The sequence below is a fragment of the Anolis sagrei genome, chromosome 10 (assembly GCF_037176765.1).
Source record: "Anolis sagrei isolate rAnoSag1 chromosome 10, rAnoSag1.mat, whole genome shotgun sequence".
Taxonomy (NCBI): domain Eukaryota; kingdom Metazoa; phylum Chordata; class Lepidosauria; order Squamata; family Dactyloidae; genus Anolis; species Anolis sagrei.
Window position 1 is genome coordinate 35,044,386 of NC_090030.1, and position 26,009 is coordinate 35,070,394.

General features: G+C 43.0%; 1 protein-coding gene across 2 annotated transcripts in view; it reads left to right on the plus strand.

The window, feature by feature from the left end:
* The window catches only part of RNF128 (ring finger protein 128), a 100,910-nt gene that overhangs the window by 55,647 nt on the left and 19,254 nt on the right, over positions 1-26,009 (plus strand). For both annotated transcript variants that reach the window (XM_060756510.2, XM_060756511.2), the window contains exons 2-3: positions 10,343-10,590; positions 21,943-22,014. In XM_060756510.2, coding sequence (XP_060612493.2) covers positions 10,343-10,590; positions 21,943-22,014 — 320 coding nt within the window. The remainder of the gene's footprint in view (positions 1-10,342; positions 10,591-21,942; positions 22,015-26,009) is intronic.

The window sequence follows — 26,009 nt, forward strand, 5'->3', positions numbered from 1 at the left end:
AATTGTCATTGCACTAGCTTTTTGGAATAATTGCACTTAACTGTTTTTGCTTTTGTATTGTATTGATGGCATCGAATTATGCCGATATGTAGACCGCCCTGAGTCGCCTGCGGGCTGATATGGGCGGGATATAAGTGATGTAAATAAATAAATAAATAAATAATAGTTTCTCAAAAAGTTTAACTGATAGTTCTTAGGTAACAGAAAATGCTCACCAAGTATCTGCCATGGTGAATTTGATATCAGAGAAAGAGAATAAAGTCTAGATAGTTATAAGAAGCAGCAAATGGAATTCTACAGTAAATTCCTATTTCTCGACATTGTTAGACTGCTGTACCCATATCTCAAAGGGTCCTTTCTCCCAATAGCTGATAATAATTGGACTTCAATATTTTTGAGGGGGAATATCACTATACACACATGCTGTATTGCTCGTAACTAAAAGCCACCATGATGATGATGATAACAATAATAATAATAATAATAATAATAATAATACTTTATTTATACCCCGCTACCATCTCCCCAGGGGACTCGGTGCGGCTTACATGAGGCCGAGCCCGAATACAACAGTACAAGCAATAATAATAATAACAACAACAGTACAAGCAATTAAAATAAAATCATAGACAATAAAATATACAACATTAGCAATAAGACAACACACAATTAGAAACAGGGGAAGGCCAAATGTAAAGTTAAAATTGGGAATAATGCTGGGACATGGACGAAAAGGTGATAGTGGCGTTTGTGGAAGAGCATACGAGCAGACCTAAAAAATATAAAGTGCTTGGAGGACAAAGTGCTATGGGATCATTATTCCGGGAAAGCACACTGGAACAACCTCCTAAAGACTGCCAGAGTTGGGGCCTGTCTGATATCTTTAGAGAGAGAGTTCCAGAGTCGAGGGGCCACCACTGAAAAGGCCCTCTCTCTCGTCCCCACCAATCGTGCCTGCGAGGCTGGTGGGATCGAGAGCAGGGCCTCTCCAGATGATCAAAGGGATCGTGTGGGTTCGTATACAGAGATGCGGTCACGCAGGTAGACGGGTCCCAAACCGTTCAGGGCTTTGTAGGTAAGAACCTGCACCTTGAATTGGGTCCGGTAAATGAATGGCAGCCAGTGGAGCTCCTTGAACAGGAGGGTTGACCGCTCCTTGTAAGAAGCCCCAGTTAACAACCTGGCTGCCGCCCGTTGGACCATCTGGAATTTCCGGGCCATTTTCAAGGGCAGCCCCACATAGAGTGCATTGCAGTAGTCCAGTCTAGAGGTGACTAAGGTGTGGACCACTTTGGCCAGATCCGCCTTCCCGAGGTACAGTCGCAGTTGGTGCACGAGTCTTAATTGTGCAAAGGCCCTCCCGGCCACCACCGACGCCTGAGCCTCAAACGTAAGAGAAGAATCCAGGGGGAGTGCAACCCCATCCAGCACAGGTTGCCACCCTATACCCTGGTCTGGTTTACGATCGACCAGGAGGACCTCTGTCTTGTCAGGATTGATCTTCAGTCTTTTCTTCCTCATCCAGACAGCCACAGTGGTCAGGCACTCCTTGGAGTTAGGTGGAAAAGAGTAGTAGTTGATTTTGTCATTTAAAGCAGTGTTTCCCAACCTGGGGGTCGGGATCTTTGGGGGTCGTGAGGGGTGTTTCAGAGGGGTTGCCAAAGACTATCAGGAAACACATATTTCTAATGATCTTGGGAACCCTTTTGGAAAAAAAGTCTGAAGATCTCTTCGTCTGTCCTTTTTTTCCTTTTTGGTGTTGGTGAACTACAATTCCCAGAATTCAACAACAGAACTAGTATTCAGTATTGGCTATGTAGGTAATGTGCCAAGTTTGGTGCAGATCAATTGTCGGCTGGATTCAGAGTGCTCTTTGATGGTAGCTGAACTATAAATCCCCCCAACGACAACTCCTAAATGTCAAGGTCTATTTTCCCCAAACTCCACCAGTGTTCACATTTGGGCATATTGACTATTTGTGTCAAGGGATGTCTAGGACTCAAAACTGCCTGATTTTACTGTTTCTGATGTTCATTCTGTTTGAATACTTTTAGGAAACAGTACATTTGTAGAAATGCATTTGCCAGTGTAGCAGCACCATAGAAGAGGAAATATTTTGTGCCATATTTCCTCTTCTATGGAAAGTGGAGGGGAAAACCCTTGTTTCCATTCTACAAAACTAAACAGAGGTGGCATAGAAAGCCGCTTGTAGAAGTGGTTGCGAAATACTTTATTTCAGAATCAGAAGCTTGTTAACTGTGACGATCGTCCCCTTGAGGGAAACATACCTAGCAGAGGTGAACCTATCATCTTTGCAGAGAGAGATGGTCAAAACAGGAAAAGAGTCTGCCTGGGGACAGGAACACCTTGTTTGAAAATAGGGACAGCTTTCCAACTGTCCCTTGTTTCTAAAGGCAGCTACTACAATGTTAAAGGGTCAGGACACAAAGGAGTTCTTAATCTTCAACTCTTTCCATTTACAGACCTCTCAAGGTCAGAAGCAAAGCCTTTGCAATCTCCACTTTGGCAGAAAAAATGAAATGCAAAGATACAGAATGGGGGACGCCTGGCTCGAGAGCAGTAAGTGTGAAAAAGATCTTGGAGTCCTCGTGGACAACAAGTTAAACATGAGCCAACAATGTGATGTGGCGGCAAAAAAAGCCAATGGGATTTTGTCCTGCATCAAGAGGAGCATAGTGTCTAGGTCCAGGGAAGTAATGCTACCCCTCTATTCTGCTTTGGTTAGACCACATCTGGAATATTGTGTCCAATTCTGGGCACCACAATTCAAGAGAGATATTGACAAGCTGGAAAGTGTCCAGAGGAGGGTGACTAAAATGATCAAGGGTCTGGAGAACAAGCCCTATGAGGAGCAGCTTAGGGAACTGGGCATGTTTAGCCTGAAGAAGAGAAGGCTGAGAGGAGATATGATAGCCATGTATAAATATGTGAGAGGAAGCCACAGGGAGGAGGAGGGAGCAAGCTTGTTTTCTGCTTCCTTGGAGACTAGGACGCGGAACAATGGCTTCAAACTACAAGAGAGGAGATTCCATCTGAACATTAGGAAGAACTTCCTGGCTGTGAGAGCCGTTCAGCAGTGGAACTCTCTGCCCCGGAGTGTGGTGGAGGCTCCTTCTTTGGAAGCTTTTAAACAGAGGCTGGATGGCCATCTGTCAGGGGTGATTTGAATGCAATATTCCTGCTTCTTGGCAGGGGGTTGGACTGGATGGCCCATGAGGTCTCTTCCAACTCTTTGATTCTAGGATTCTGTGATTCTATGAAAGGGTCAGGACACAAAAGAGCTCTTAATCTTCAACTTTTTCCATTTACAGACCTCTCAAGGTCAAAAGCAAAGCTTTTGCAATCTGCAGTAGTAGTCTTTTTTCTTTGTTTGTTTGAGAGGGGAGGGTTCCCTGAGACTGAGTTCACATTAATGGTAGTGTTTATGCACTGAACAAGTTTCTAGTACAGCAAGAATAATGGCCAAATTGCGTATATCGAGGGCCTTACTGATTGCACGCAGTCTATATAACATGTCTGTCTGAAATGCTTTAGGCGGAACTAGACTTTGAACTACTGGTAAAGTTATCCGTTTGTCATCTGATCCTCTGCTAAGTGAGAACCCGGAGTCAGTTGAACAGGGTCAATACACTTGTGGGGAAGTGCACTTTGATACCTCGATCTATTTTGTCCATACCTTATTTAGATAAGTGGGCCTTTTCTCTTGAAAGATTGGTGCATATTTTGTGCATGGCGCCATTTGAAAAGCGTTCTGTTTCATACTATGTGATAGATCGCTTGTCATTTCTGCAATCTATATATATATAAATGCTCTGCGCATAATGAGTTCCTTAAAAACAAAAGAACCAATGAACGAAATCACACCAAATTTAGCAACAAAACGTCACACAACACAAGGAGTGACCATCACTCGAAAAATTATGATTTTGTCATTTGGGAGTTGTAGCTGCTGGGATTTATAGTTCACTTACAATCAAAGAGCATTCTGAACTCCACCAATGATGGAATTGAACCAAAGGTGACACACAGGATTCCCATGACTAACGGAAAACACTAGAAGGGTTTGGTGGGCATTGACCTTGAGTTTGGGAGTTGTAGTTCACCTACATCCAGAGAGCACTGTGGACTCAAATAATGATGGATCCCAACCAAAGACTACACGAACACTATTATCCTAGGCTTATACGCGAATATATACAGTCATTTGTTGGTATAAGGCACGAATAAGAGTACAGTTTCAAAAGTTAGGTTTTTAGGAAATCCCTATGCTACTAATATATGGAAATAGCACAAAAGTTTCTAGGAATCAAGTGTTCAGTCTTCTGATTATTGGTAGCCACCAGAAACCTTAATTTTAACTGTAGAGAAAACGAACAAGTGTAGAAAAACAATGGATAACTTTGCCCATCTTGTTATTGTCTATCCTCCTGTACCAAAATACTGTTGCTTCCAACCATTATGGAATAAAACCAGAAGTAATGGTTGACATCCAAGCACATCTCACATTGTATTGTCGAAGGCTTTCATGGCCAGAATCACTGGGTTGTTGTAGGTATTTTCAGGCTATATGGCCATGGTCTAGAGGCATTCTCTCCTGACGTTTCGCCTGCATCTATGGCAAGCATCCTCAGAGGTAGTGAGGCCTGTTGGAAGTAGGGAAAAGGGTTTATATGTCTGTGGAATGACCAGGGTGGGAGAAATGACTCTTATCTGCTGGAGCTAGGTGTCAATGTTTCAACTGACCACCTTGATTAGCATTTGATGGCCTGACAGTGCCTAGAGCAAACTTACGTTGAGAGGTGATTAGATGTCCTTGTTTGTTTCCTCTCTGTTTTGTGCTGTTGCAATTTTAGAGTTGTTTTTAAATACTGGTAGCCAGATTTTGTTTATTTTCATGGTTTCCTCCTTTCTGTTGAAATTGTCCACATGCTTCTTGTGTATTTCAATGGCTTCTCTGTGTAGCCTGACATGGTGGTTGTGAGAGTGGTCCAGCATTTCTGTGTTCTCAAATAAAATGCTGTGTCCAGGTTGGTTCCTCAGGTGCTCTGCTATGGCTGACTTCTCTGGTTGAAGGAGTCTGCAGTGCCTTCCATGTTCCTTCATTCGTGTTTGGGCAATGCTGCGTTTGGTGGTCCCTATGTAGACTTTTTGTCCACATCTGCATGGTACACAGTAGACTCCTGCAGAAGTGAGAGGATCCCTCTTGTTCTTTGCTGAACACAGCATTTGTTGGATTTTCTTGGTGGGTCTGGAGATAGTTTGTATGTTGTGTTTCCTTATCAGCTTCCCTATGCGAACCCCACCTCCTTCAAGATGAACTGAACCACCTCAACGGGGCTCTACAGGCCAATGGATACTCCATGTCAGATATCAGAGGAGCTGCAGGACTGGGAACAAGCCACGAGAATAAAGACGAAGATCCACTCAGAGGAAAAGTGTTCTTGCCAGACATCAAGGGAACCACTGACCGCAGAGGGAAGCTGATAGGGAGGCACAACCACAGAGAGGAAACAAACAAGGACATCTAATAATCTCTCAACAAAAGTTTGCTCCAGGCACATTCAGGCCATTGTATGCTAATCAAGGTGGTCAGTTGAAACATTCACACCTAGCTCCAGCAGACAAGAGTCCTTTGTCCCACCCTGGTCATTCCACAGATATGGCCATACAACCCGAAAAAAACCTACAACAACCCAGTGATTCCAGCCATGAAAGCCTTCGACAATACATTGACACACTGGTTGTTTTCCAGGTGCCTTCTCTATCTTATTATAGGCTGTGAGACTGCATCACTTTGTTCTGTTTGAGTTTTTCTGCATCTTCCCTTTATCCTAAATATAGGTTAAATGCAAAAGCGGATGTTGTTGGATTTAATTAGAGGTCCCGTCTCACTTCCCTCGGAGAGGTTGCCTGTTTTTATATCGGGTGTCGTTACGTCTGCCTCGAAGATTTTTTAAACTGCAAGTTGATAATCGTGTTGGAGGACTGGATTCAGTTACATATATTTATTTTTATTAGAAGCTTCAATTTGCACCCAACGATGCTCAAACAGTTATTTAAGTACAGTTAAATATGGCAAAATCCAATAATATAGCAATGAAATAAAAAGGCAAGGAATGTTAAAACAACAACAACAACAACAAAGTACAGTTTGTTACAAACCCTTACAATATATGAACACACTGCACCTATTTTCCATTTATTTGTTGTTGTTCATTCATTCAGTCGTCTCCGACTCTTCGTGACCTCATGGACCAGCCCACGCCAGAGCTCCCTGTCGGCTGTCACCACCCCCAGCTCCTTCAAGGTCAGTCCAGTCACTTCAAGGATGCCATCCATCCCTCTTGCCCTTGGTCGGCCCCTCTTCCTTTTGCCTTCCACTTTCCCCAGCATCATTCCCTTCTCTAGGCTTTGCTGTCTCCTCATGATGTGGCCAAAGGACTTCAGCTTTGTCTCTCGTCTCCTTCCCTCCAGTGAGCAGCCGGGCTTTCTTTCCTGGAGGATGGACTGGTTGGATCTTCTCGCAGTCCAAGGCACTCTCAGCACTTTCCTCCAACACCACAGCTCAAAAGCATCTCTCTTCCTTCGCTCAGCCTTCCCGAAGGTCCAGCTCTCACATCCGTAGGTGACTACAGGGAAAACCATGGCTTGGACTAGGCAATGGATCTTTGTTGCCAGTCTGATGTCTCTACTCTTTACTATTTTATCGAGACTGGACATTGCTCTCCTCCCAAGAAGGAAGCGTCTCCTGACTTCCTGGCCACAGTCTGCATCTGCAGTCATCTTTGCACCGAGAAATACAAAGTCTGTCACGGCCTCCACATTTTCTCCCTCTATTTCCTGGTTGTCAATCATTCTTGTTGCCATCATCTTGGTTCTTTTGATGTTTAGCTGCAACCCAGCTTTTGCACTTTCTTCTTCCACCTTGATTAGAAGGCTTCTCGGCTCCTCCTCGCTTTTGGCCATCAGAGTGGTGTCATCTGCATATCTGAAGTTGTTCATGTTTCTTCCAGCAATTTTCACCTCAGCTTTGCATTCATCAAGCCCTGCACATCCTCGCATGATGTGTTCTGCATACAAGTGGAATAGGTTGGGTGAGAGTATGCAGCCTTGCCGGACGCCTTTCCCAATCTGGAACCCGTCTCCTGTTCCGTGGTCAGTTCTGACTGTTGCTCCTTGTACAGATTCCTCAGGAGAGAGGGAAGGGGGCTTGGGATGCCCATCCCACCAAGAACTTGCCACAATTTATTATGATCCACACAGTCAAAGGCTTTAGAAGAGTCAATGAAGCAGAAATAGATGTTTTTCTGAAACTCCCTGCCTTTCTCCATTCTCCAGCGGATATTGGCAATCTGGTCTCTCGTTCCTCTGCCTTTTCTGAACCCAGCTTGAACATCTGGCAACTCTCGCTCCATGTATTGCTGGAGTCTTCCTTGCAGGATCTTGAGCATTCCCTTACTGGCATGATGAGAAATAAGGGCCACTGTACGGAAATTTGAGCAGTCTTTCACATTTCCCTTTTTTGGTATGAGGATGTAAGTTGATTTTTTCCAGTCTGATGGCCATTCTTGTGTTTTCCATATTTGCTGGCATATGGCATGCATCACTTTGACAGCATCATCTTTTAAGATTTTAAACAGTTCAGCTGGGATCCCATTGTCTCCTGCTGCCTTGTTGTTAGCAATGCTTCTTAAGTCCCATTCAACCTCACTCCTCAGGATGTCTGGTTCTAATTCATTCACCACACCGTCAAAACTATCCTCGATATTGTTATCCTTCCTATACAGATCTTCTGTATAGTCTCGCCACCTTTTCTTGATCTCTTCAGCTTCTGTTAGGTCCCTGCCATCTTTGTTTTTAAGGCCCATTCCACCTCACTCCTCAGGATGTCTGGTTCTAATTCATTCACCACACCGTCAAAACTATCCTCAATATTATTATCCTTCCTCTACAGATCTTCTGTATAGTCTCGCCAGCTTCTCTTGATCTCTTCAGCTTCTGTTAGGTCCCTGCCATCTTTGTTTCTTATCATACCAATTTTTGCCTGAAATTTACCTCCAATGTTTCTAATTTTCTGGAAGAGGTCTCTTGTCCTTCCCATTCATTTATTTACTGTATTTTTATAATGAGACTACATATTTCACAGCTGATGCAGGTGTTACATACTGATTCACTGTCGATAAGATCAATTAACATGCCAAATGAATGCTGTGTTGCAATGATTTGTATAATATTGTTGGCACCGCTCCATAAACTCAGTTGCGGTGGATCATCAAACAAGAGTTTTGTTCATGCCCAGCGTTTATTTTTTAAAATTTTAACTATTACACCTGGCCCGGCCATAGGTTTTTAAATCGCTGCGTGTTATTGTCTATATGTAAGTTATATTAATTGTATTGTTTTATTTGCTTACTGCTTTGCTGTTTTTACTGATGTGTTGTTGGGCTTGGCCTCATGTAAGCCTCTCCGAGTCCCTTTGGGGAGATGGTGGCGGGGCATAAATAAATTATTATTATTATTACTAGCCGTCCCCTGCCAGGCGTTGTTGTGGCCCAGTCTGGTGATCTGGAAAAAAAAGTAATGAGAAAGTGTTGGTTTCTAATATATGTAATGCCTTTATGTTTGTGGGTAAACAGTATTTCTTGTTGTTTCTTTGTCAGTCTTGATGTAGATTGTCTGGTTTGCCTACTCTGGAACATGCAGCATATAATTGTCCTTCTTTAGGGGTCCCTTTCAAATCTATGATACTATATCTGTGTGTGTGTGAATCATATCTATCTATCTCTATGGCGGGATGGCTCTCTGTCAGGAGGGCTTTGATTACCTTTTCTTGCCCTGGTGAAGGGAGTTGGACTGGGTGGCCTTGAGCATTTTCTGTTGGTCATGGGGGTTCTGTGTGGGAAGTTCGCCCCAATTCTGTTGTCGGTGGGGCTCAGAATGCTCTTCAATTGTAGGTTTTAGTTTTATTGTGCTACGGTGTATTGTTTTTACTGTTTATTGTTATTGCGTAATGTTTTGATTTGCTTTATGGTTTATGTGTATTGTTGCATTGTTGTTTTATTGAGGCCTTGGCCTTGTAAGCCGCATCGAGTCCTTCGGGAGATGCTAGCGGGGTACAAATAAAGTTAATAATAAATAATAATAATAGGTGAACTATAAATCCCAGTAACTACAAATCCCAAATGTCAAGGTGTATTTCTCCCAAACTCCATCTGTGATCATATTTGGGCATATGGAATATTTGTGCCAAGTTTGGTCCAGATCCATCATTGTTTGAGTCCACGGTGCTCTCTGGATGTAGGTGAACTACAACTCCCAAACTCAAGGTCAATGCCCACCAAATGCTGCTAATATTTTTTGTTGGTCATGGGAAGCCTGTGTGCCAAGTTTGGATCAATTCCATCGTTGGTGGAGTTCGGAATGCTCTTTGATTGTAGGTGAACTATAAATCCCAGCAACTACAACTCCCAAATGGCAAAATCATAATTTTTTGAGTGATGGTCACTCCTTGTGTAGTGAGAGGTTTTGTTGCCAAATTTGATGTGATTTCGTTCATTGGTTCTTTTGTTTTTAAGGTACTCATTATGCACAGAGCATTTTATATATATATAGATATAGATAATAATAATAATAATACATTTATTATGTATTATAACAGAGTAAGATAATAAATGACCTTGACCTGAGTATAAGCCAAGGGGGACTTTTTCAGCCTAAAAAAAGGTCTGAAAAACTAGGCTTATACTCAAGTATATACAGTATATTAGGAAATTGATTAATAATAATAATAATAATAATAATCATCATCATCATCATCATCTAATAATAATAATAATAATAATAATAATAATAATAATAATAATATTTATACCCTGCCACCATCTTCCCAGTGGGGACTCGGAGTGGCTTACATGGGACCAAGCCTGGACAACATATTACAGCAATAAAATCAAAGCATAAACAACAACAACATAATCAAAATTGCATAAGCAAAAGGGAAAAAAGGGGCAGTCATAAAAAATAACATTCTAATAAACACAATCACAGTAACAATAACAATGGGCAGGCCACATGTAAAGGGTAAGACAATTAAAAGACTAATGAGATAAAATAGGAGCAGGATATTTAACCTTCCTTTTTGGTATTTATTTATCGTGCCAGTGCAACCAGTCGATTATATTACATTTCTAACAGAACAAAGCAAAAAAAAAAAAATAAGCCTGCCACTTTTGGACTCTCGCTTGCTGAGGTGTTCCGGCGAGTGTCTCTGTAGATTTTTTTTGGTATGAAAAGCTAATGCTCTGATTGTTCTCTCACACAGGGACAGGAAACACGGTGGCCATTATGATCAGTTATCTGAAAGGCAAAGAAATCCTCCGTAAGATGGAGCAGGGCTATCAAGTGACGATGTTCATCGAAGTGGGGAAAAAACACGGACCGTGGATGAACAACTATTCCATCTTCTTTGTTTCGGTGTCCTTCTTCATTGTCACAGCCGCTACCGTTGGCTACTTCATATTTTATTCTGCGCGAAGGCTTTGGATGGCAAGAGCACACAACAGGAAACAGGTGGGTTCCTTGTTTTACAGGTACCCTTTCCAGTCTGGTGTTGTGACGACTTTCTCTCTGCTCTTGTTTACAGCTATACAAACACACTGTCCAGGGGTTTACTTTGCAAATATGTGGCAAAATAATCAATATCTTCCTTCCAAAGAACAGGCATCTGCTGGACTTGCCAGCATGTCATAGTTTATTGAACTGTGTCATTTCAGGCCTTACAGGTTGGCAGCAAAGGAGCGAGTGGAGAAAGAAGAGAGCTCGCGTGTGAAATAGTTGCTAGCGATAAACTAATATTGATTGTTCTAAACATTCCTGATCAACCAAGATCTTTGCTGATTGATTTTTTGATAATATCTGACTTCCATTTTTTGAAGAGGAAGTCATTCCTAATAATCGGTAACGATTGAAAAAGAAATAGAATTTTGGGAAGAATATTCATTTTTATGGTGGCAATTCTGCCTAGCATGGAGATATTTTGGTGTTTCCATTTTTCCAAATCTGCTTTAATATTTTTCCATAAGGCTTCATAGTTATTTTTTATTAAATTGATGTTACTTGGCGTTATGGTGACGCCTAAATATTTTATTTTATTTTCGATTTTTATTCCAGATTTGTCTTGCAATATGTCTTTAGATTTTTTGTCCATGTTTTTGACTAACATTTTAGTTTTGTGCATGTTCAATTTGAATCCGGCCAGATTTCCAAAGGTTTCAATTTTCCTTATCCAATCGTTTATACTTACCAGCGGGTCCTCTACGATGCAAACCACGTCGTCAGCATATACTCTGAGTTTGAATTGGTGTTTCTTGATTCTTATTCCCTGTAGCTTTGGATCTTCGTTTATGTTTTTAATTAAAGTATCCATTATTAATATGAACAACAGTGGCGAGAGTGGGCACCCTTGGCGTGTGCCTTGGCAAATTTGGATGGGAGTATTTGATTCTTGCCCGTTTATAATTAGAGTAGCTTCTTGCCTTGTATATATTGCCTCTATTGCGTTGTAAAAGTTGTAGCCAATGTCAATTTCTTTTAGTAGAAGTTTTAAATAATCCCAATTAATTTTATTGAACGCCTTTTCGGCGTCAATAAATAAAAGGGCGAGCTGTTTCTCATTATGTTTTTCATAGTACTCTATGGTGTCTATAATTATGCGGGTATTGTCCTTTATTTGTCTATTGGGCAAGAATCCTGTTTGGTCTTCGGAAATCCAGCTGATTGATTTTTTAATAAATTACTATTTGTTAGTCTTCTCTCTCCCACAGTGTAGTTGTTAAGATAGGTGGGAGTAGCTGTATGCTCAACCTTGAGACTTCTGGAGGAATGGTGCAATTATTATTACTATGGGTTGTTGTAGGTTTTTTCGGGCTGTATGGCCTAGAGCAGGGGTCCTCAAACTAAGGCCCGGGGGCCAGATGCGGCCCTCCAAGGTCATTTACCCGGCCCTCGCTCAGGGTCAACCTAAGTCTGAAATGGCTTGAAAGCACACAACGACAACAACAACAATCCTATCTCATGAGCCAAAAGCAGGCCCACACTTCCCATTAAGATACTAATAAGTTTATATTTGTTAAAATTGTTCTTCATTTTAATTATTGTATTGGTTTAAGTGATTGTTGCGCTACAAATAAGATATGTGGTATGCATAGGAATTCATTCATGTTTTTTTCAAATTATAATCTGGCCCTCCAACAGTTTGAGGAGCTGTGACCTGGCCCTCTGTTTAAAAAGTTTGTGGACCCCTGGTCTAGAGGCATACTCTCCTGACGTTTCGCCTGCACTTTGGCAAGCATCCTCAGAGGTAGTGAGGTCTTTTGGAACTAGGCAAAAGGGTTTATATATCTGTGGAATGACCAGGGTGAGACAAAGGACTCTTGTCTGCTGGAGCTAGGTGTGAATGTTTCAACTGACCACCTTCAATGGCCTGACTGCGCCTGGGGCAAACTTTTGTTGAGAGGTAATTAGATGTCCTTGTTTGTTTCCTCTCTGTTGTTGTGCTGTTGCAATTTTAGAGGTTTTTTTTAATACTGGTAGCCAGATTTTGTTCATTTTCATGGTTTCCTCCTTCCTGTTGAAATTGTCCACATGCTTCTTGTGAATTTCAATGGCTTCTCTGTGTAGACTGACATGGTGGTTGTGAGAGTGGTCGAGCATTTCTGTGTTCTCAGATAAAATGCTGTGTCCAGGTTGGTTCCTCAGGTGCTCTGCTATGGCTGATTTCTCTGGCTGAAGTAGTCTGCAGTGCCTTTCATGTTCCTTGATTCGTGTTTGGCCAATGCTGCGTTTTGTGGTCCCTATGTAGACTTGGTACACGGTAGACTCCTGCAGAAGCAAGAGGATCCCTCTTGTCCTTTGCTGAACATAGCGTTTGTTGGATTTTCTTGGTGGGTATGTAGATAGTTTGTATGTTGTGTTTCCTCATCAGCTTCCCTATGCAGTCAGACTACTTCAACCAGAGAAATCAGCTTGAGCAGTAATGGCACGATCATCAGCATAGATGAAGCTCTCTGTCCCTTCTGGCAGTGGCTGGTCATTTGTGTAGATGTTGAACATGGATGGAACAAGCACGCTCCCCTGAGGCAGGCCGTTCTTCTGTTTCCGCCATCTGCTTCTCTGGCCCTGAAACTCAACAAAAAAGCTCCTGTTTTGTAGCAAGTTTCCTATGAGGCGGGTGAGGTGGTCGTCCTTTATGATATTATATATTTTTTTCAGGAGGAGGCGGTGGTGGTTCACAGTATCATAGGCTGCTGACAAGTCTATGAAGACAGCTCCTATGATCTGCTGCCTTTCAAAGCTGTCTTCTGTGTGCTGAATCAGGTTCAGCACTTACGATGTTCAGCTTTTGCCTTTCCTGAAGCCAGCTTGCTGTGGGATCAGACATGGTTCTATTTTTTCCATAATTCTATGCAAAATAAGTCTCTCCAGAACTTTGTAGAGGTGGCACAACAGGGAGATTGGTCTGTAGCTTTTTTGCGATGACTATTGCTTTCCTCCAGATTTTGGGGATCTGACAGGATGCAGTGGAGTTGTTCATCAGCTCCAGCAGCCAGTGCCTTGCTTTTGGGCCAAAGTTCTTGATCTGTTCCATCCGTAGATCTTCCAGGCCAGCTGCTTTGCCATTTTTACATTTATTGAGAGCCATGTCCAACTCAGTAGATGTAAAGGGTTCATGGAGGTTGTTGTTCTCAATCCCTTGTTGTCTGGCTATTGGTTTCTTTCCTACTTTGGTGGTAAGTTTGGGTTTCCCATTCTTCAAGAGTTGGTGTGCTATCTGATCTGCCTTTCTGTTGGCATGGGTATTAGTTTATGAGGGGTCGTTGCTCAGCCGTCTCAGCAGCCTCCACGCCTTCTGGCTGCTCCTGCCCATGTCGACCTCTGTGATCAGCTTGATCCACTGTTCTTTCTTGGCTTCAGAGATGGAGGACACAATGCTCTGTGCTGCCTGAAGGGTTTTCGTTGTAAATGAGTCTTCGTTGTGGAGCCTGTAATAGTTTTCCAACAAGGCAGCTGTTTCAGGAGTAATGCCCTGAAGGTAGTTGGCTCTGCAGCCTCTCGGTATCGAGGCCCGTGAGCAGGTTTTCACGATTTCAATAAAATGCTCGTATTTCTCAGGGATTGACGTGACCGATATGATCATGTCATCTAACATGTCTGAGAATTTAGTCCAATCTGCCTTTGTGAAGTTGAATCTTCATTTAAATCGAACTTCCTGAGGCATTATTGTTGGGAACAGTTGGCAAACTATTGGTCGGTGATGCGTGTTTAGAATTGGTGGTCCCACTGATATAGTGAGGTGGTAATCCTTTGTGATATTATACATTCTTCTCAGGAGGAGGCAGTGGTGGTTCACAGTATCATAGGCTGCGGACCGGTCTATGAAGACGGCTCCTGTGATCTACTGCCTTCCAAAGCCATCTTCTTCTATGTGCTGAGTCAGGTTCAGCACTTGCCATGTGCAGCTTTTGCCTTTCCTGAAGCCAGCTTGCTGTGGGATCAGACAGGGGTCTATTTTTTCCGTAATTCTATGCAAAATAAGTCTCTCCAGAACTTTGTAGAGGTGGCACAGCAGGGAGATTGGTCTGTAGCTTTTTGGATCATTACGGTCTTTATTTCCCAGGTAATAATCTTCAGAGCTCGGGATGCTTGTCTGTTCTTGAGATGAAAAGCACATGTCTGTGTTTTAGATGGGTTGGGGATCAGCTGGTTTTCCCTGTAACAGGCAGTAAGAGCACCTAGAACTTCGGAGAGCTTCTGTTCAACCATCTCAAAGCTCCCTGTTTGAGCAGTGATGGCACGATCATCAGCATAGATGAAACTCTCTGTCCCTTCTGGCAGTGGCTGGTCATTTGTGTAGATGTTGAACATGGATGGAGCAAGCACGCTCCCCTGAGGCAGGCCGTTCTTCTGTTTCCGCCATCTGCTTCTCTGGCCCTGGAACTCAACAAAAAAGCTCCTGTTTTGTAGCAGATTTCCTATGAGGCGGGTGAGGTGGTAATCCTTTGTGAGATTATACATTTTTCTCAGGAGGAGGCAGTGGTGGTTCACAGTCTCATAAGCCACTGACAGGTCTATGAAGACCGCTCCTGTGATCTGCTGCCTTTCAAAGCCATCTTCTATATGCTGAGTCAGGTTCAGCACTTGCAATGTGCAGCTTTTGCCTTTCCTGAAGCCAGCTTGCTGTGGAATCAGACACATCATAATTTCAGTCTAATGCTGAAACCTCTGCACCTTCCTGCTGTTGCTCTCACCTTTAGTCATTGAAATGTAAATGTTTGCATTAGCTGCTGCTGTTAATTCTTCTTTGCATAGTTTCTTATCCAACCCTAACATTATCATAATGAGAGGCTGCAGAGGAGAAAATTTCTTTGCTTTTTTTCCTTTGCTTTTTAAAAATATCCTGTCCAGTCAGCTCCACTTTTTCCATTACAGTAATTGTGTTTCCCTCCCGGGCATGCCATTCATGCAGGAAGGGGCAATCTAGCATGCTTAAATAAGCCACTTGTTGGGCAAACTTAACTAATGCCCACATTTTTGAACGTGAGTGATGTTTTCCATACAGTCTTTTTAAAATGGTTTTGTTATGATACTGAATTTTTTTTTTCATAGCACGTTCCTGTCTTTTGCTGAAGCCAGATACATACCAAATCAGTGAAGATATTCTTCACTTCACTTCACTTACTTACTTCATTTAAGTCTGAGGATGATGCTCCTCCAAGTGTAGTATCCTGGTGGTGGATACTACACTTGATCTGCATCTTCTCCCGCAGTGAGGGCATCGGTTTCCAGGTGGAAGGTGCATTAATAATCTAACGATGCATTAATAATCAACACAAACCAGTCAACCAGCCCCTTCCTGGCCACTACTACTACTACTTACTTACTTACTCAGGCAATCCTTCGTTGGACGAGTAAGATGGTCTTCCATGATGGGTTACCTTGTGGATTCATAGGTGGCTGTGGAGCCCTATTTCTTGCTCTGCATCTTCTCCCACAGTGAGGGCATTGGTTTCCAGGTAGAAGGCGGTCCCGGTCGGGGTTGGCTTGAGGCACCTTCCTCTTGGAACGTTTCTCTCTTTCGTCCTCCATTCGTGCCTCTTCAAATTCTGCAGCACTGCTGGTCACAGCTGACCTCCAACTGGAGGTCTTCCCAGTTCTCTATGTCTGTGCTAGAGTTTTTAAGGTTGGCTTTGAGCCATCTTTCAATCTCTTTTCCTGCCCACCAACATTCCGTTTTCTGTTCTGTTCGGAGTAGAGCAACTGCTTTGGGAGACGGTGGTCAGGCATCTGGACAACGTGGCCTGTCCAGCGGAGTTGATGGCGGAGGAGCATTGCTTCAATGCTGGTGGTCTTTGCTTCTTCCAGCATGCTGACATTTGTCCGCTTGTCTTCCCAAGAGATTTGCAGGATTTTCCGGAGGCAGCGCTGATGGAATCGTTCCAGGAGTTGCATGTGATGTCTGTAGACAGTCCACGTTTCGCAGGCATATAGCAGGGCTGGGAGGACAATAGCTTTATAGACAAGTACCTTGGTATCCCTATGGATGTCCCGATCCTCAAACACTCTCTGCTTCATTTGGAAAAATGCTGCACTCACAGAGCTCAGCCGGCGTTGAATTTCAGTATCAATGTTGACTATTGTGGAGAGGTGGCTGCCAAAGTAGCAGAAATGATCAACATTTTCTAATTTTCTAAGTTGTATTTCTGGCATTGGAGAGGGATTGGCCGGTGACTGCTGGAAGAGCACTTTGGTTTTCTCGATGTTCAGGCCGAGCTTCTCATATGCTTCTGCAAAGGTGTTGAGAGTGGCTTGTAGGTCTTCTTCTAAATGCGCACAGATGACGTTATCATCAGCATATTGGAGTTCTATAACAGATGTTGTTATGACCTTAGTATTGCCTTGGTAGTGCTATTAGGGACATGTTGCTTAGGGTTCCTTATTCTGGGAAGGCACACTAGAACAACCACGTTTTCAGGCTCCTCTTAAAGACTGCCAGAGTTGGGACATGTCTGATGTCCTTGGGGAGCGAGTTCCAGAGTATAACAGGGTTGGAAGGACAATAGCTTTATAAACAAGCAACTTGATCTCCCTATGGATGTCCTGGAAAAATACTGCACTTGTGGAGCTCAGGTGGTGTTGAATTTCAGTATCAATGTTGACTTTTGTGGAGAGGTGGCTGCCAAAGTAGCAGAAATTATCAACATTTTCTAATGTTACACCATTAAGCTGTATTGCTGGCATTGGAGAGGGATTGGCCGGTGACTGCTGGAAGAGCACTTCAGTTTTCTCGATGTTTAGTTACAGGCTGAGCTTCTCGTATGCTTCTGCAAAGGTGTTTAGAGTGACTTGTAGGTCTTCTTCTGAATGCGCACAGACGACGTTATCATCAGCATACTGGAGTTCTATAACATGTTGTTGTAACCTTGGTTTTGGCTTTCAGTCTGCTGAGGTTAAATAGCTTGCTATCTGTCCGATGGATGATTTCCACTCCGGTGGGAAGCTTCCCATCAACAAGATGAGTATCATAGTGATAAAGATGGAGAATAAGGTTGGGGCAATAACACATCCCTGTTTGACACCTGAATCCACCTTAAGTGGGTCACTTTGGGAGCCACTGCTGTCCAAGACTGTTGCCATCATGTCATCATGGAGGAGCCGCTTTGAATCCTCCTCAGGGTGAGAAAAGCGGTATACAAATACTGTAAATAATAATAATAATAATAATAATAATAATAATAATAATAATAATAATAATGTTCACAAATTTGTTAGGGCACCCGATTTTTTGGAGGATGGTCCAGAGAGCGCTGCGATTCACTGTGTCGAATGCCGTTGCAAGATCAATAAATACATACAAAATCAATGAAGATATTCTACAAACAGTCACACACACAACCAGAATTCTTTGATGGATTTTTCCTGGCCTGGTCATGGCACCGAGACAGCCTTGGTCGCCTTGGTGGATGACCTCCGCAGAGAGCTGGACAGGGGGAGTGTGACCCTGCTGGTTCTCTTGGACATCTCAGCGGCTTTCGATACCATCGATCATGGTATCCTTCTGGGTCGTCTCTCCGGGATGGGCCTTGGGGGCACGGTTCTGTCATGGCTCCAGTCCTTCCTGGAGGGACGAACTCAGATGGTGAAGCTGGGAGACGCCTGCTCTGACCCCTGGCCTTTGACCTGTGGGGTCCCGCAAGGCTCTATTTTGTCTCCCATGCTTTTTAACATCTACATGAAACCGCTGGGAGAGGTCATCCGGGGTTTTGGAGTTGGGTGCCATCTCTACGCGGATGACACACAACTCTACTACTCTTTTCCACCTAATTCCAAGGAGGCTTCTCAGGTGCTAGGTGAGTGCCTGGCCGCTGTGTCGATCTGGATGAGGAAGAACAAGCTGAAGATCAATCCCGACAAGACAGAGGTCCTCCTGGTCGATCGTAAACCGGACCGGGGTATAGGGTGGCTACCTGTGTTGGACGGGGTTACACTCCCCCTGAAGCCACAGGTCCGCAGTTTGGGCGTCCTCTTGGATTCTTCGCTTACACTTGAGGCTCAGGTGTCGGCGGTATCCGGGAGGGCCTTTGCGCAACTGAGACTTGTGCGCCAACTGCGACCATACCTCGTGAAGGCTGATCTGGCTGGGGTGGTCCATGCCTTGGTCACCTCTAGAATGGATTACTGCAATGCGCTCTACGTGGGGCTGCCCTTGAAGACGGCTCGGAAACTTCAATTGGTCCAGCGGGCAGCAGCCAGGATGCTAACCGGGGCTCATTATCAAGAGAGGTCTACCCCTCTGTTTAAGGAGCTCCATTGGCTGCCATTTATTTTCCGAGCCCAATTCAAGGTGCAGGTGCTTACCTACAAAGCCCTAAACGGTTTGGGACCACCCTACCTGCGTGACCGCATCACCATCTACGAACCCACACGCTCGTTACGGTCATCTGGAGAGGCCCTGCTCGTGATCCCACCCACGTCGCAAGCGCGCTTGGTGGGGACACGGGACAGGGCCTTTTCTGTGGCGGCCCCCCGACTTTGGAACGCCCTCCCAAAAGATCTCAGACAGGCCCCCACTCTAGCCATTTTCAGAAGGAATTTAAAAACTTGGCTGTTCCGTTGTGCCTTCCCAGACTAGGAATCCCCACCCCAAGTCCTAGTAGCACCTTAGCATAACTAATTGTCGCTGCACACCGCACTTTTAACCTTACGTGCCTCCTGCCATTTCAGCACTTTTAACCCTTGTACCCCAGTGCGCCGGCCGAACCAGGTTTTAATAATGTCTTGATGTACTGCCATTGTCGTTATTTTGCTTATTGTTTGATTTGCTTAGTTATTGTGGAGTTATGTTATTTTGCTCATTGTTTGATTTGCTTTGTCATTGTGATGTTACGTTCTCTATTGTATTGTGTTTTGAGGCTTCGGCCTGTGTAAGCCGCATCGAGTCCTCCGGGAGATGCTAGCGGGGTACAAATAAAGTTAATAATAATAATAATAATTTTTCAATATGTTTGTTGAACGTATTTGTAAGAATTCCTGGGAACAAGGGGATGGCTCTGACTTCCTGAGCTCATACTTATTGGATGACTGAGATAATGCCTCTCTGTAGTGTTTTCCCCAGTGTAAATTGACTCAGCTCTTTGGGAGATATTAACTTGAAGTCGGCCTAGTTCAAGTTCATCCAGTACATAATTACAGGCTTTCTCTTCCTTATTTACCATCCAAGCTGAATTAATTCTGTGGTGCTAAATGAGTTGTATTTGTGCAGAATATATTCATAATGTCTCATCAGTATTTAGAGATTCTTACAAGGGTGTGAATCTTTCAGGCTTATCGTGTCTCCATGATAAATTAATCTCAAAATAAATGAGAGACAGTTTCCATTATTTCGCATTCTACTGGAAGGCTGTTTCGGTAGAAGAATCTTTTATATAAGAGCCGAAAGCAAGCCTAAGTGGAGCCTTTAATTGAAACAGCAAAAATATAGGAGATTTAAGCCCATGACCATGCAAGTTAAACATTTTATGAGTCATAGAATCAAAGATTTGGAAGAGACGTCAGACGCTGAGAATTTATTATCTTTATTTATTATCTTTTTCTCTCAGAGCCTGGCAGAACGCCAAAGCCACTGTTCGGCTCTCCTGTTTTGACTGATCTCCTTTCATAGAATCATAGAATCATAGAGTTGGAAAAGACCTCCTGGGCAATCCAGTCCAACCCCATTCTGCCAAGAAGTAGGAATGTTGCATTCAAATCACCCCTGACAGATGGCCATCCAGCTTCTGTTTAAAAGCTTCCAAAGAAGGAGCCTCCACCACACTCACTCTGGGCAGAGAGTTCCACTTCTGAACGGCTCTCACAGTCAGGAAGTTCTTCCTCATGTTCAGATGGAATCTTCTTTCTTGTAGTTTGAAGCCATTGTTCCATTGCGTCCTAGTCTCCAAGGAAGCAGAAAACAAGCTTGCTCCCTCCTCCCTGTGGCTTCCTCTCACATTACTTCACATTACTCACATTACTTCCTCTCACATAGTCACAGTCTTCCTTCATGACTATTTTTGTGGGTTTGTAGGTGGCTGTGGAGCCCTCTTCTTGACCCGCATCTTCTCCCACAGTGAAGGCATTGGTTTCCAGGTGGAAGACAGTCCCGGTCGGTGTTGGCTTGACGCGCCTTCCTCCTGGCATGTTTCTCTCTTTCACCCTCCACTCGTGCCTCCTCGAATTCTGCAGCACTGCTGGTCACAGCTAACCTCCAGCTGGAGCGCTCAAGGCCCAGGGCTTCCCAGTTCTCAGTGTCTATGCCAGAGATTTTAAGGTTGGCTTTGAGCCCATCTTTCAATCTCTTTTCCTGCCCACCAACATTCCGTTTTCTGTTCTTAAGTTCAGAGTAGAGCAACTGCTTTGGGAGACGGTGGTCAGGCATCCGGACAACGTAGCCAGCCCAGCAGAGTTGATGGCAGAGGACCATCGCTTCAATGCTGGAGGTCTTTGCTTCTTCTTCCAGCACGCTGACATTTGTCCGCTTGTCTTCCCAAGAGATTTGCAGGATTTTCCGGAGGCAGCGCTGATGGAATCATTCCAGGAGTTGCATGTGGCGTCTGTACACAGTCCACGTCTCACACGCATAGAGCAGGGTTGGGAGGGGACTAGCTTTATAGACAAGCCCCTTGGTCTCCCTACGGATGTCCCGGTCCTCAAACACTCTCTGCTTCATTTGGGAAAATGCTGCACTCTCAGAGCTCAGGCGGTGTTGTATTTCGGTGTCGATGTTGACTTTGGTGGAGAGGTGACTGCCAAGGGAGCGGAAATGATCGACATTTTCTAATGTTACACCATTAAGCTGTATTACTGGCATTGGAGAGGGATTGGCTGGTGACTGCTGGAACAGTACCTTGGTTTTCTCAATGTTCAGTGACAGGCCGAGCTTCTCGTATGCTTCTGCAAAGGTGTTTAGAGTGGCTTGTAGATCTTCTTCTGAATGCGCACAGACGACATTGTCATCAGCATACTGGAGTTCTATAACAGATGTTGTTCAGTTTGCTGAGGTTAAACAGCTTGCCATCTGTCCGATGGATGATTTCCACTCCGGTGGGAAGTTTCCCATCAACAAGGTGAAGTCTCATAGTGATGAAGATGGAGAATAGAGTTGGGGCAATAACACATCCCTGTTTGACACCCGATTCCACCTTAACTGGGTCACTTTTATAGTATCTTTTCTTATAAATCATCTGGTGGGTTCTGTTAAAAAAACTGTTCTATTTTTTTATCCTAAAGAAAAAGCCTCTCTTGTTGGTTAATGAATTGCGTTCCACCTGTTGTCTGTAGTTCTTCATGGGAGACCAAGTCCTGTATTGATTTGGTGCTTATGTCTTACAGAGACGCCTGAAAGCAGATGCCAAAAAAGCGATCGGCCGGCTGCAACTGCGGACATTGAAACAAGGAGACAAGGTAATGGGGAAAAGACATGAGAGAAAGGAACAGGTACACTTTTGCTAGCGTATTAGGGGTTATCATTGACTAGGAATTCCTTTGACAAGAATTTGTTGAGCTAGCCGTGGCCTAGAAGACCAAGAAAACCATCTTCTTTTCTTTTTTTGGACAAGTCTACTGCTGTTTTCTTTCCCAAAGTTTAGAAAAAACAGGGCTACACTCCTAAGAATCCTCCAGAATCCTGTGGCCAGCAAGATTGGTTGAAACTCCCAAGATGTAGGCTTTCGGAGATTTATAGTTCCAGGTTCTGGTCTGAGATTTTGTTTTTAAAGAAATCTCGGGGAGCCCTTTGAGAAATATGTGAAAGAGAAGAAACAGAGAGACAATGTCTAGCAATGTCTAGCAATGTGTTTTTGTGTGTGTTTTTCTTTCTTTGCTTATTTTTTCTTTTATTTTTAATACTTTTATCTCTGTTTTTTCATTATCTATGATTAAACAGGAGTGTAATCGAGTGAGACAAAAAATTAAATAAAAAATACATATATAGTTTAAACAAGTAATTATATAATACAGGCGAAGACATGGAATGGAAGTCAAAGGACTTTTTAAAAATTAATATTTTTTTCTAATTTTTTAAGGGGTTTTTTGGAAATATTTTTTTATTAAGTTATCATAAACTACAGCGAAAGAGGGAAAATAATTTGAAGAGGATAGGAAGGTAGGAAAATTAAGAAAACACATCTCAAAAAAGGGAAGAAAAAAAAGAAAAAAAAGTGTCCAAAAATTGTAAAGTGAAAAAAGGAAAAAAAAAGGAAAAAAAGAGAGAAAAATGTAAAAAATAAAATAAAAATAATAAAAATTGGACTTCCTTCTGGTTCTGCTCGTGCATTTTCTTTTTGTCAATCCCTTTTATGTATTCAACCTTGTATAGTTTCATTACCGCTTCTATTTAGTTAAAGGTCCTTAAATCTGTTTTCCATATAATCTTCAATTATCGACCAATTTGTCTGTTTTATCAGATTGCCTGTGTTCTTTTTTAGTAAAAAGGTTAGTGTATCCATGTCCTTAATTTCGTTTATCTTCTTTAACCACTGGAATTTCGCCGGTACTTCTTTCTGCTTCCATAGTTGCGCAAATACGATTCTGGCAGCCGTTGTCAAGTACATAAATAAAATATCTTCATTTGTATCCAAACTTATATCTCCATCTACGATTCCCAATAAATAGTATTCAGCTTTTCTCGGGAATTTTTTCTTGAATATTGTTTGCATTTCTTCATGGATGCCTTTCCAATATTTCTGAGTTTTTTCACAACTCCACCATAAATGGAAAAAACTTCCATCGTATTCGTTACATTTCCAGCAGATTTTTGATGCTTCTTTGTACATATAATTTAGTTTCACTGGTGTCATGTACCATCTATGGAACATTTTCATCCAGTTTTCTTTGAGATCAATAGCATAAGTATACTTAAGTTTTTTATTCTACATAAATTTTTAAGGTATTTTTGTATTTAAACAAGTAATTATATAATACAGGCGAAGGCACAGAATGGAAGTCAAAAGATTTTTTTAAAAATGTTTTTTTCTAAATTTTTAAGGTATTTTTGTATGTCTTTTTTCTCTTTTTTCCTTTTTTATTTCTATTTATCTTTAAATGTTTTCCTACTTTCCTATAAACTTAGAGTTCTCCCACTTTCTGTGTAAATCTCAATTAAGGATCGTATTTCTTTGTGTGTGTATCTATATATATAAATTTGTTAGGGGCATCCAACGAGGAAACAAAACTCAAAAAACCCCCAACGAAACTTAACCAAAATTCCCATGCCCATAACACAACCCACAAGGTACAAACATATCTACTCAAAATGAAAAACAACACAACAACACACTCACAAAACGGCAAAACAACAAAACTCAAAAAAACCCAACGAAACTTAACCAAAATTGCCATGCCCATAACACAACCCACAAGGTACAAACATATCTACTCAAAATGAAAAACAACACAACAACACACTCACAAAATGGCAAAACAACAAAACTCAAAAAACCCCAACGAAACTTAACCAAAATCCCCGTGCCCATAACACAACCCACAAGGTACAAACATATCTACTCAAAATGAAAAACAACACAACAACACACTCACAAAACGGCAAAACAACAAAACTCAAAAATCCCCCAACGAAACTTAACCAAAATCCCCGTGCCCATAACACAACCCACAAGGTACAAACATATCTACTCAAAATGAAAAACAACACAACAACACACTCACAAAACGGCAAAACAACAAAACTCAAAAAACCCCAACGAAACTTAACCAAAATCCCCGTGCCCATAACACAACCCACAAGGTACAAACATATCTACTCAAAATGAAAAACAACACAACAACACACTCACAAAACGGCAAAACAACAAAACTCAAAAATCCCCCAACGAAACTTAACCAAAATCCCCGTGCCCATAACACAACCCACAAGGTACAAACATATCTACTTAAAATGAAAAACAACACAACAACACACTCACAAAACGGCAAAACAACAAAACTCAAAAATCCCCCAACGAAACTTAACCAAAATCCCCGTGCCCATAACACAACCCACAAGGTACAAACATATCTACTCAAAATGAAAAACAACACAACAACACACTCACAAAATGGCAAAACAACTGAGCATGCGCATTGGCGCCCAGCCGCAAGTTCCCTGGCGCGCGCACATGGCCTTCCGGCCAACGTTCCCTCTGCGGAAACCATGCCCGCTCCAAGCCCCGCCGCGCCGCTTCCCGCACACACACACACCCTGCCGCACACACACACGCAACCCCACGCTCCATCACTCCCCCCGCCGCCACATACACACACGCAACCCCACTCCCCCCGCCGCCACACACACACACACAACCCCACGCTCCATCACTCCCCCCGCCGCCGCACACACACACGCAACCCCACGCTCCATCACTCCCCCCACTGCCGCACACACACACGCAACCCCACGCTCCATCACTCCCCTGCCCCAATCTTACCTCCTTTTACTTCACGCCACCTCCAAACCCCACCCCGCCCCTTCCCGCCCTGTCAAAATCTAGGAAAGACAGGAAGGAAGGAAAGAAGGAAGAAAGAGAAAGGGAGATAAAGAAAAAGGGGGAAGGAAGGAAAGTTACAGGAAGAAGAAAAGGAAAGATGGAAGGAAAGAAAAGAGAGACAGCAGAAGAGAAAGAAAAAGGGGGAAGGAAGGAAAGAGATAGAGAAAGAAGAGGAGAAGGAAAGATGGGAAGGAAGGAAGGAAGGAAGGAAGGAAGGAAGGAAGGAAGGAAGGAGGGAGGGAGGGAAAGGAGAGAAAGAGGGAAGATTGGCCACAGCAACACGTGGCGGGTAAAGGTTGTTATTTCTATGATTATTATGATGCTATTCTTCCTCTGAGACCCTTTTAGGGGGAATGGGAGAGGTGTCAGGTCCCAGAGGCAATGCATCGCATTATTGTTATTGTTATGCTGGTGGTGAAATAAAAGGAAATAAAAAGAGAAAGAAGGAAGCAAACAGGGAGGGAAGAATGGCAAAGGAAGGAAGGGGGAGGGAAGGAAGGAAAGAGAGAAGGATGAAACCAAGTAGTGAAAGAAGGAAAGAAAGAAAGAGGTAGAGAAGGAAGAAAGGAGAGAAAGGGGGAGGAAAAGGGGGAAGGAATAGGTAGGGACCTCTCTTTCATAATAGTCCAGATATCTACCTCAACTTTGATAAGTTTTACTATAGGCCACAGCAACGTGTGGCAGGGCACAGCTAGTAATATAATAAAATTATATTAAAAAAAGAAATCTCAGGGAAAGCATTTGGCTCAACATGTATTGGCCAGCCCTTTGTCTATATCATTTTATTTTTTTGGCCCCTTATTTATTTATTTATTTATTTATTTACAGCTTTTCTATTCCGCCCTTCTCCTCACCCCGCAGGGGACTCAGGGCGGATTACAGTGTGCACATATATGGCAAACATTCAATGCCAAT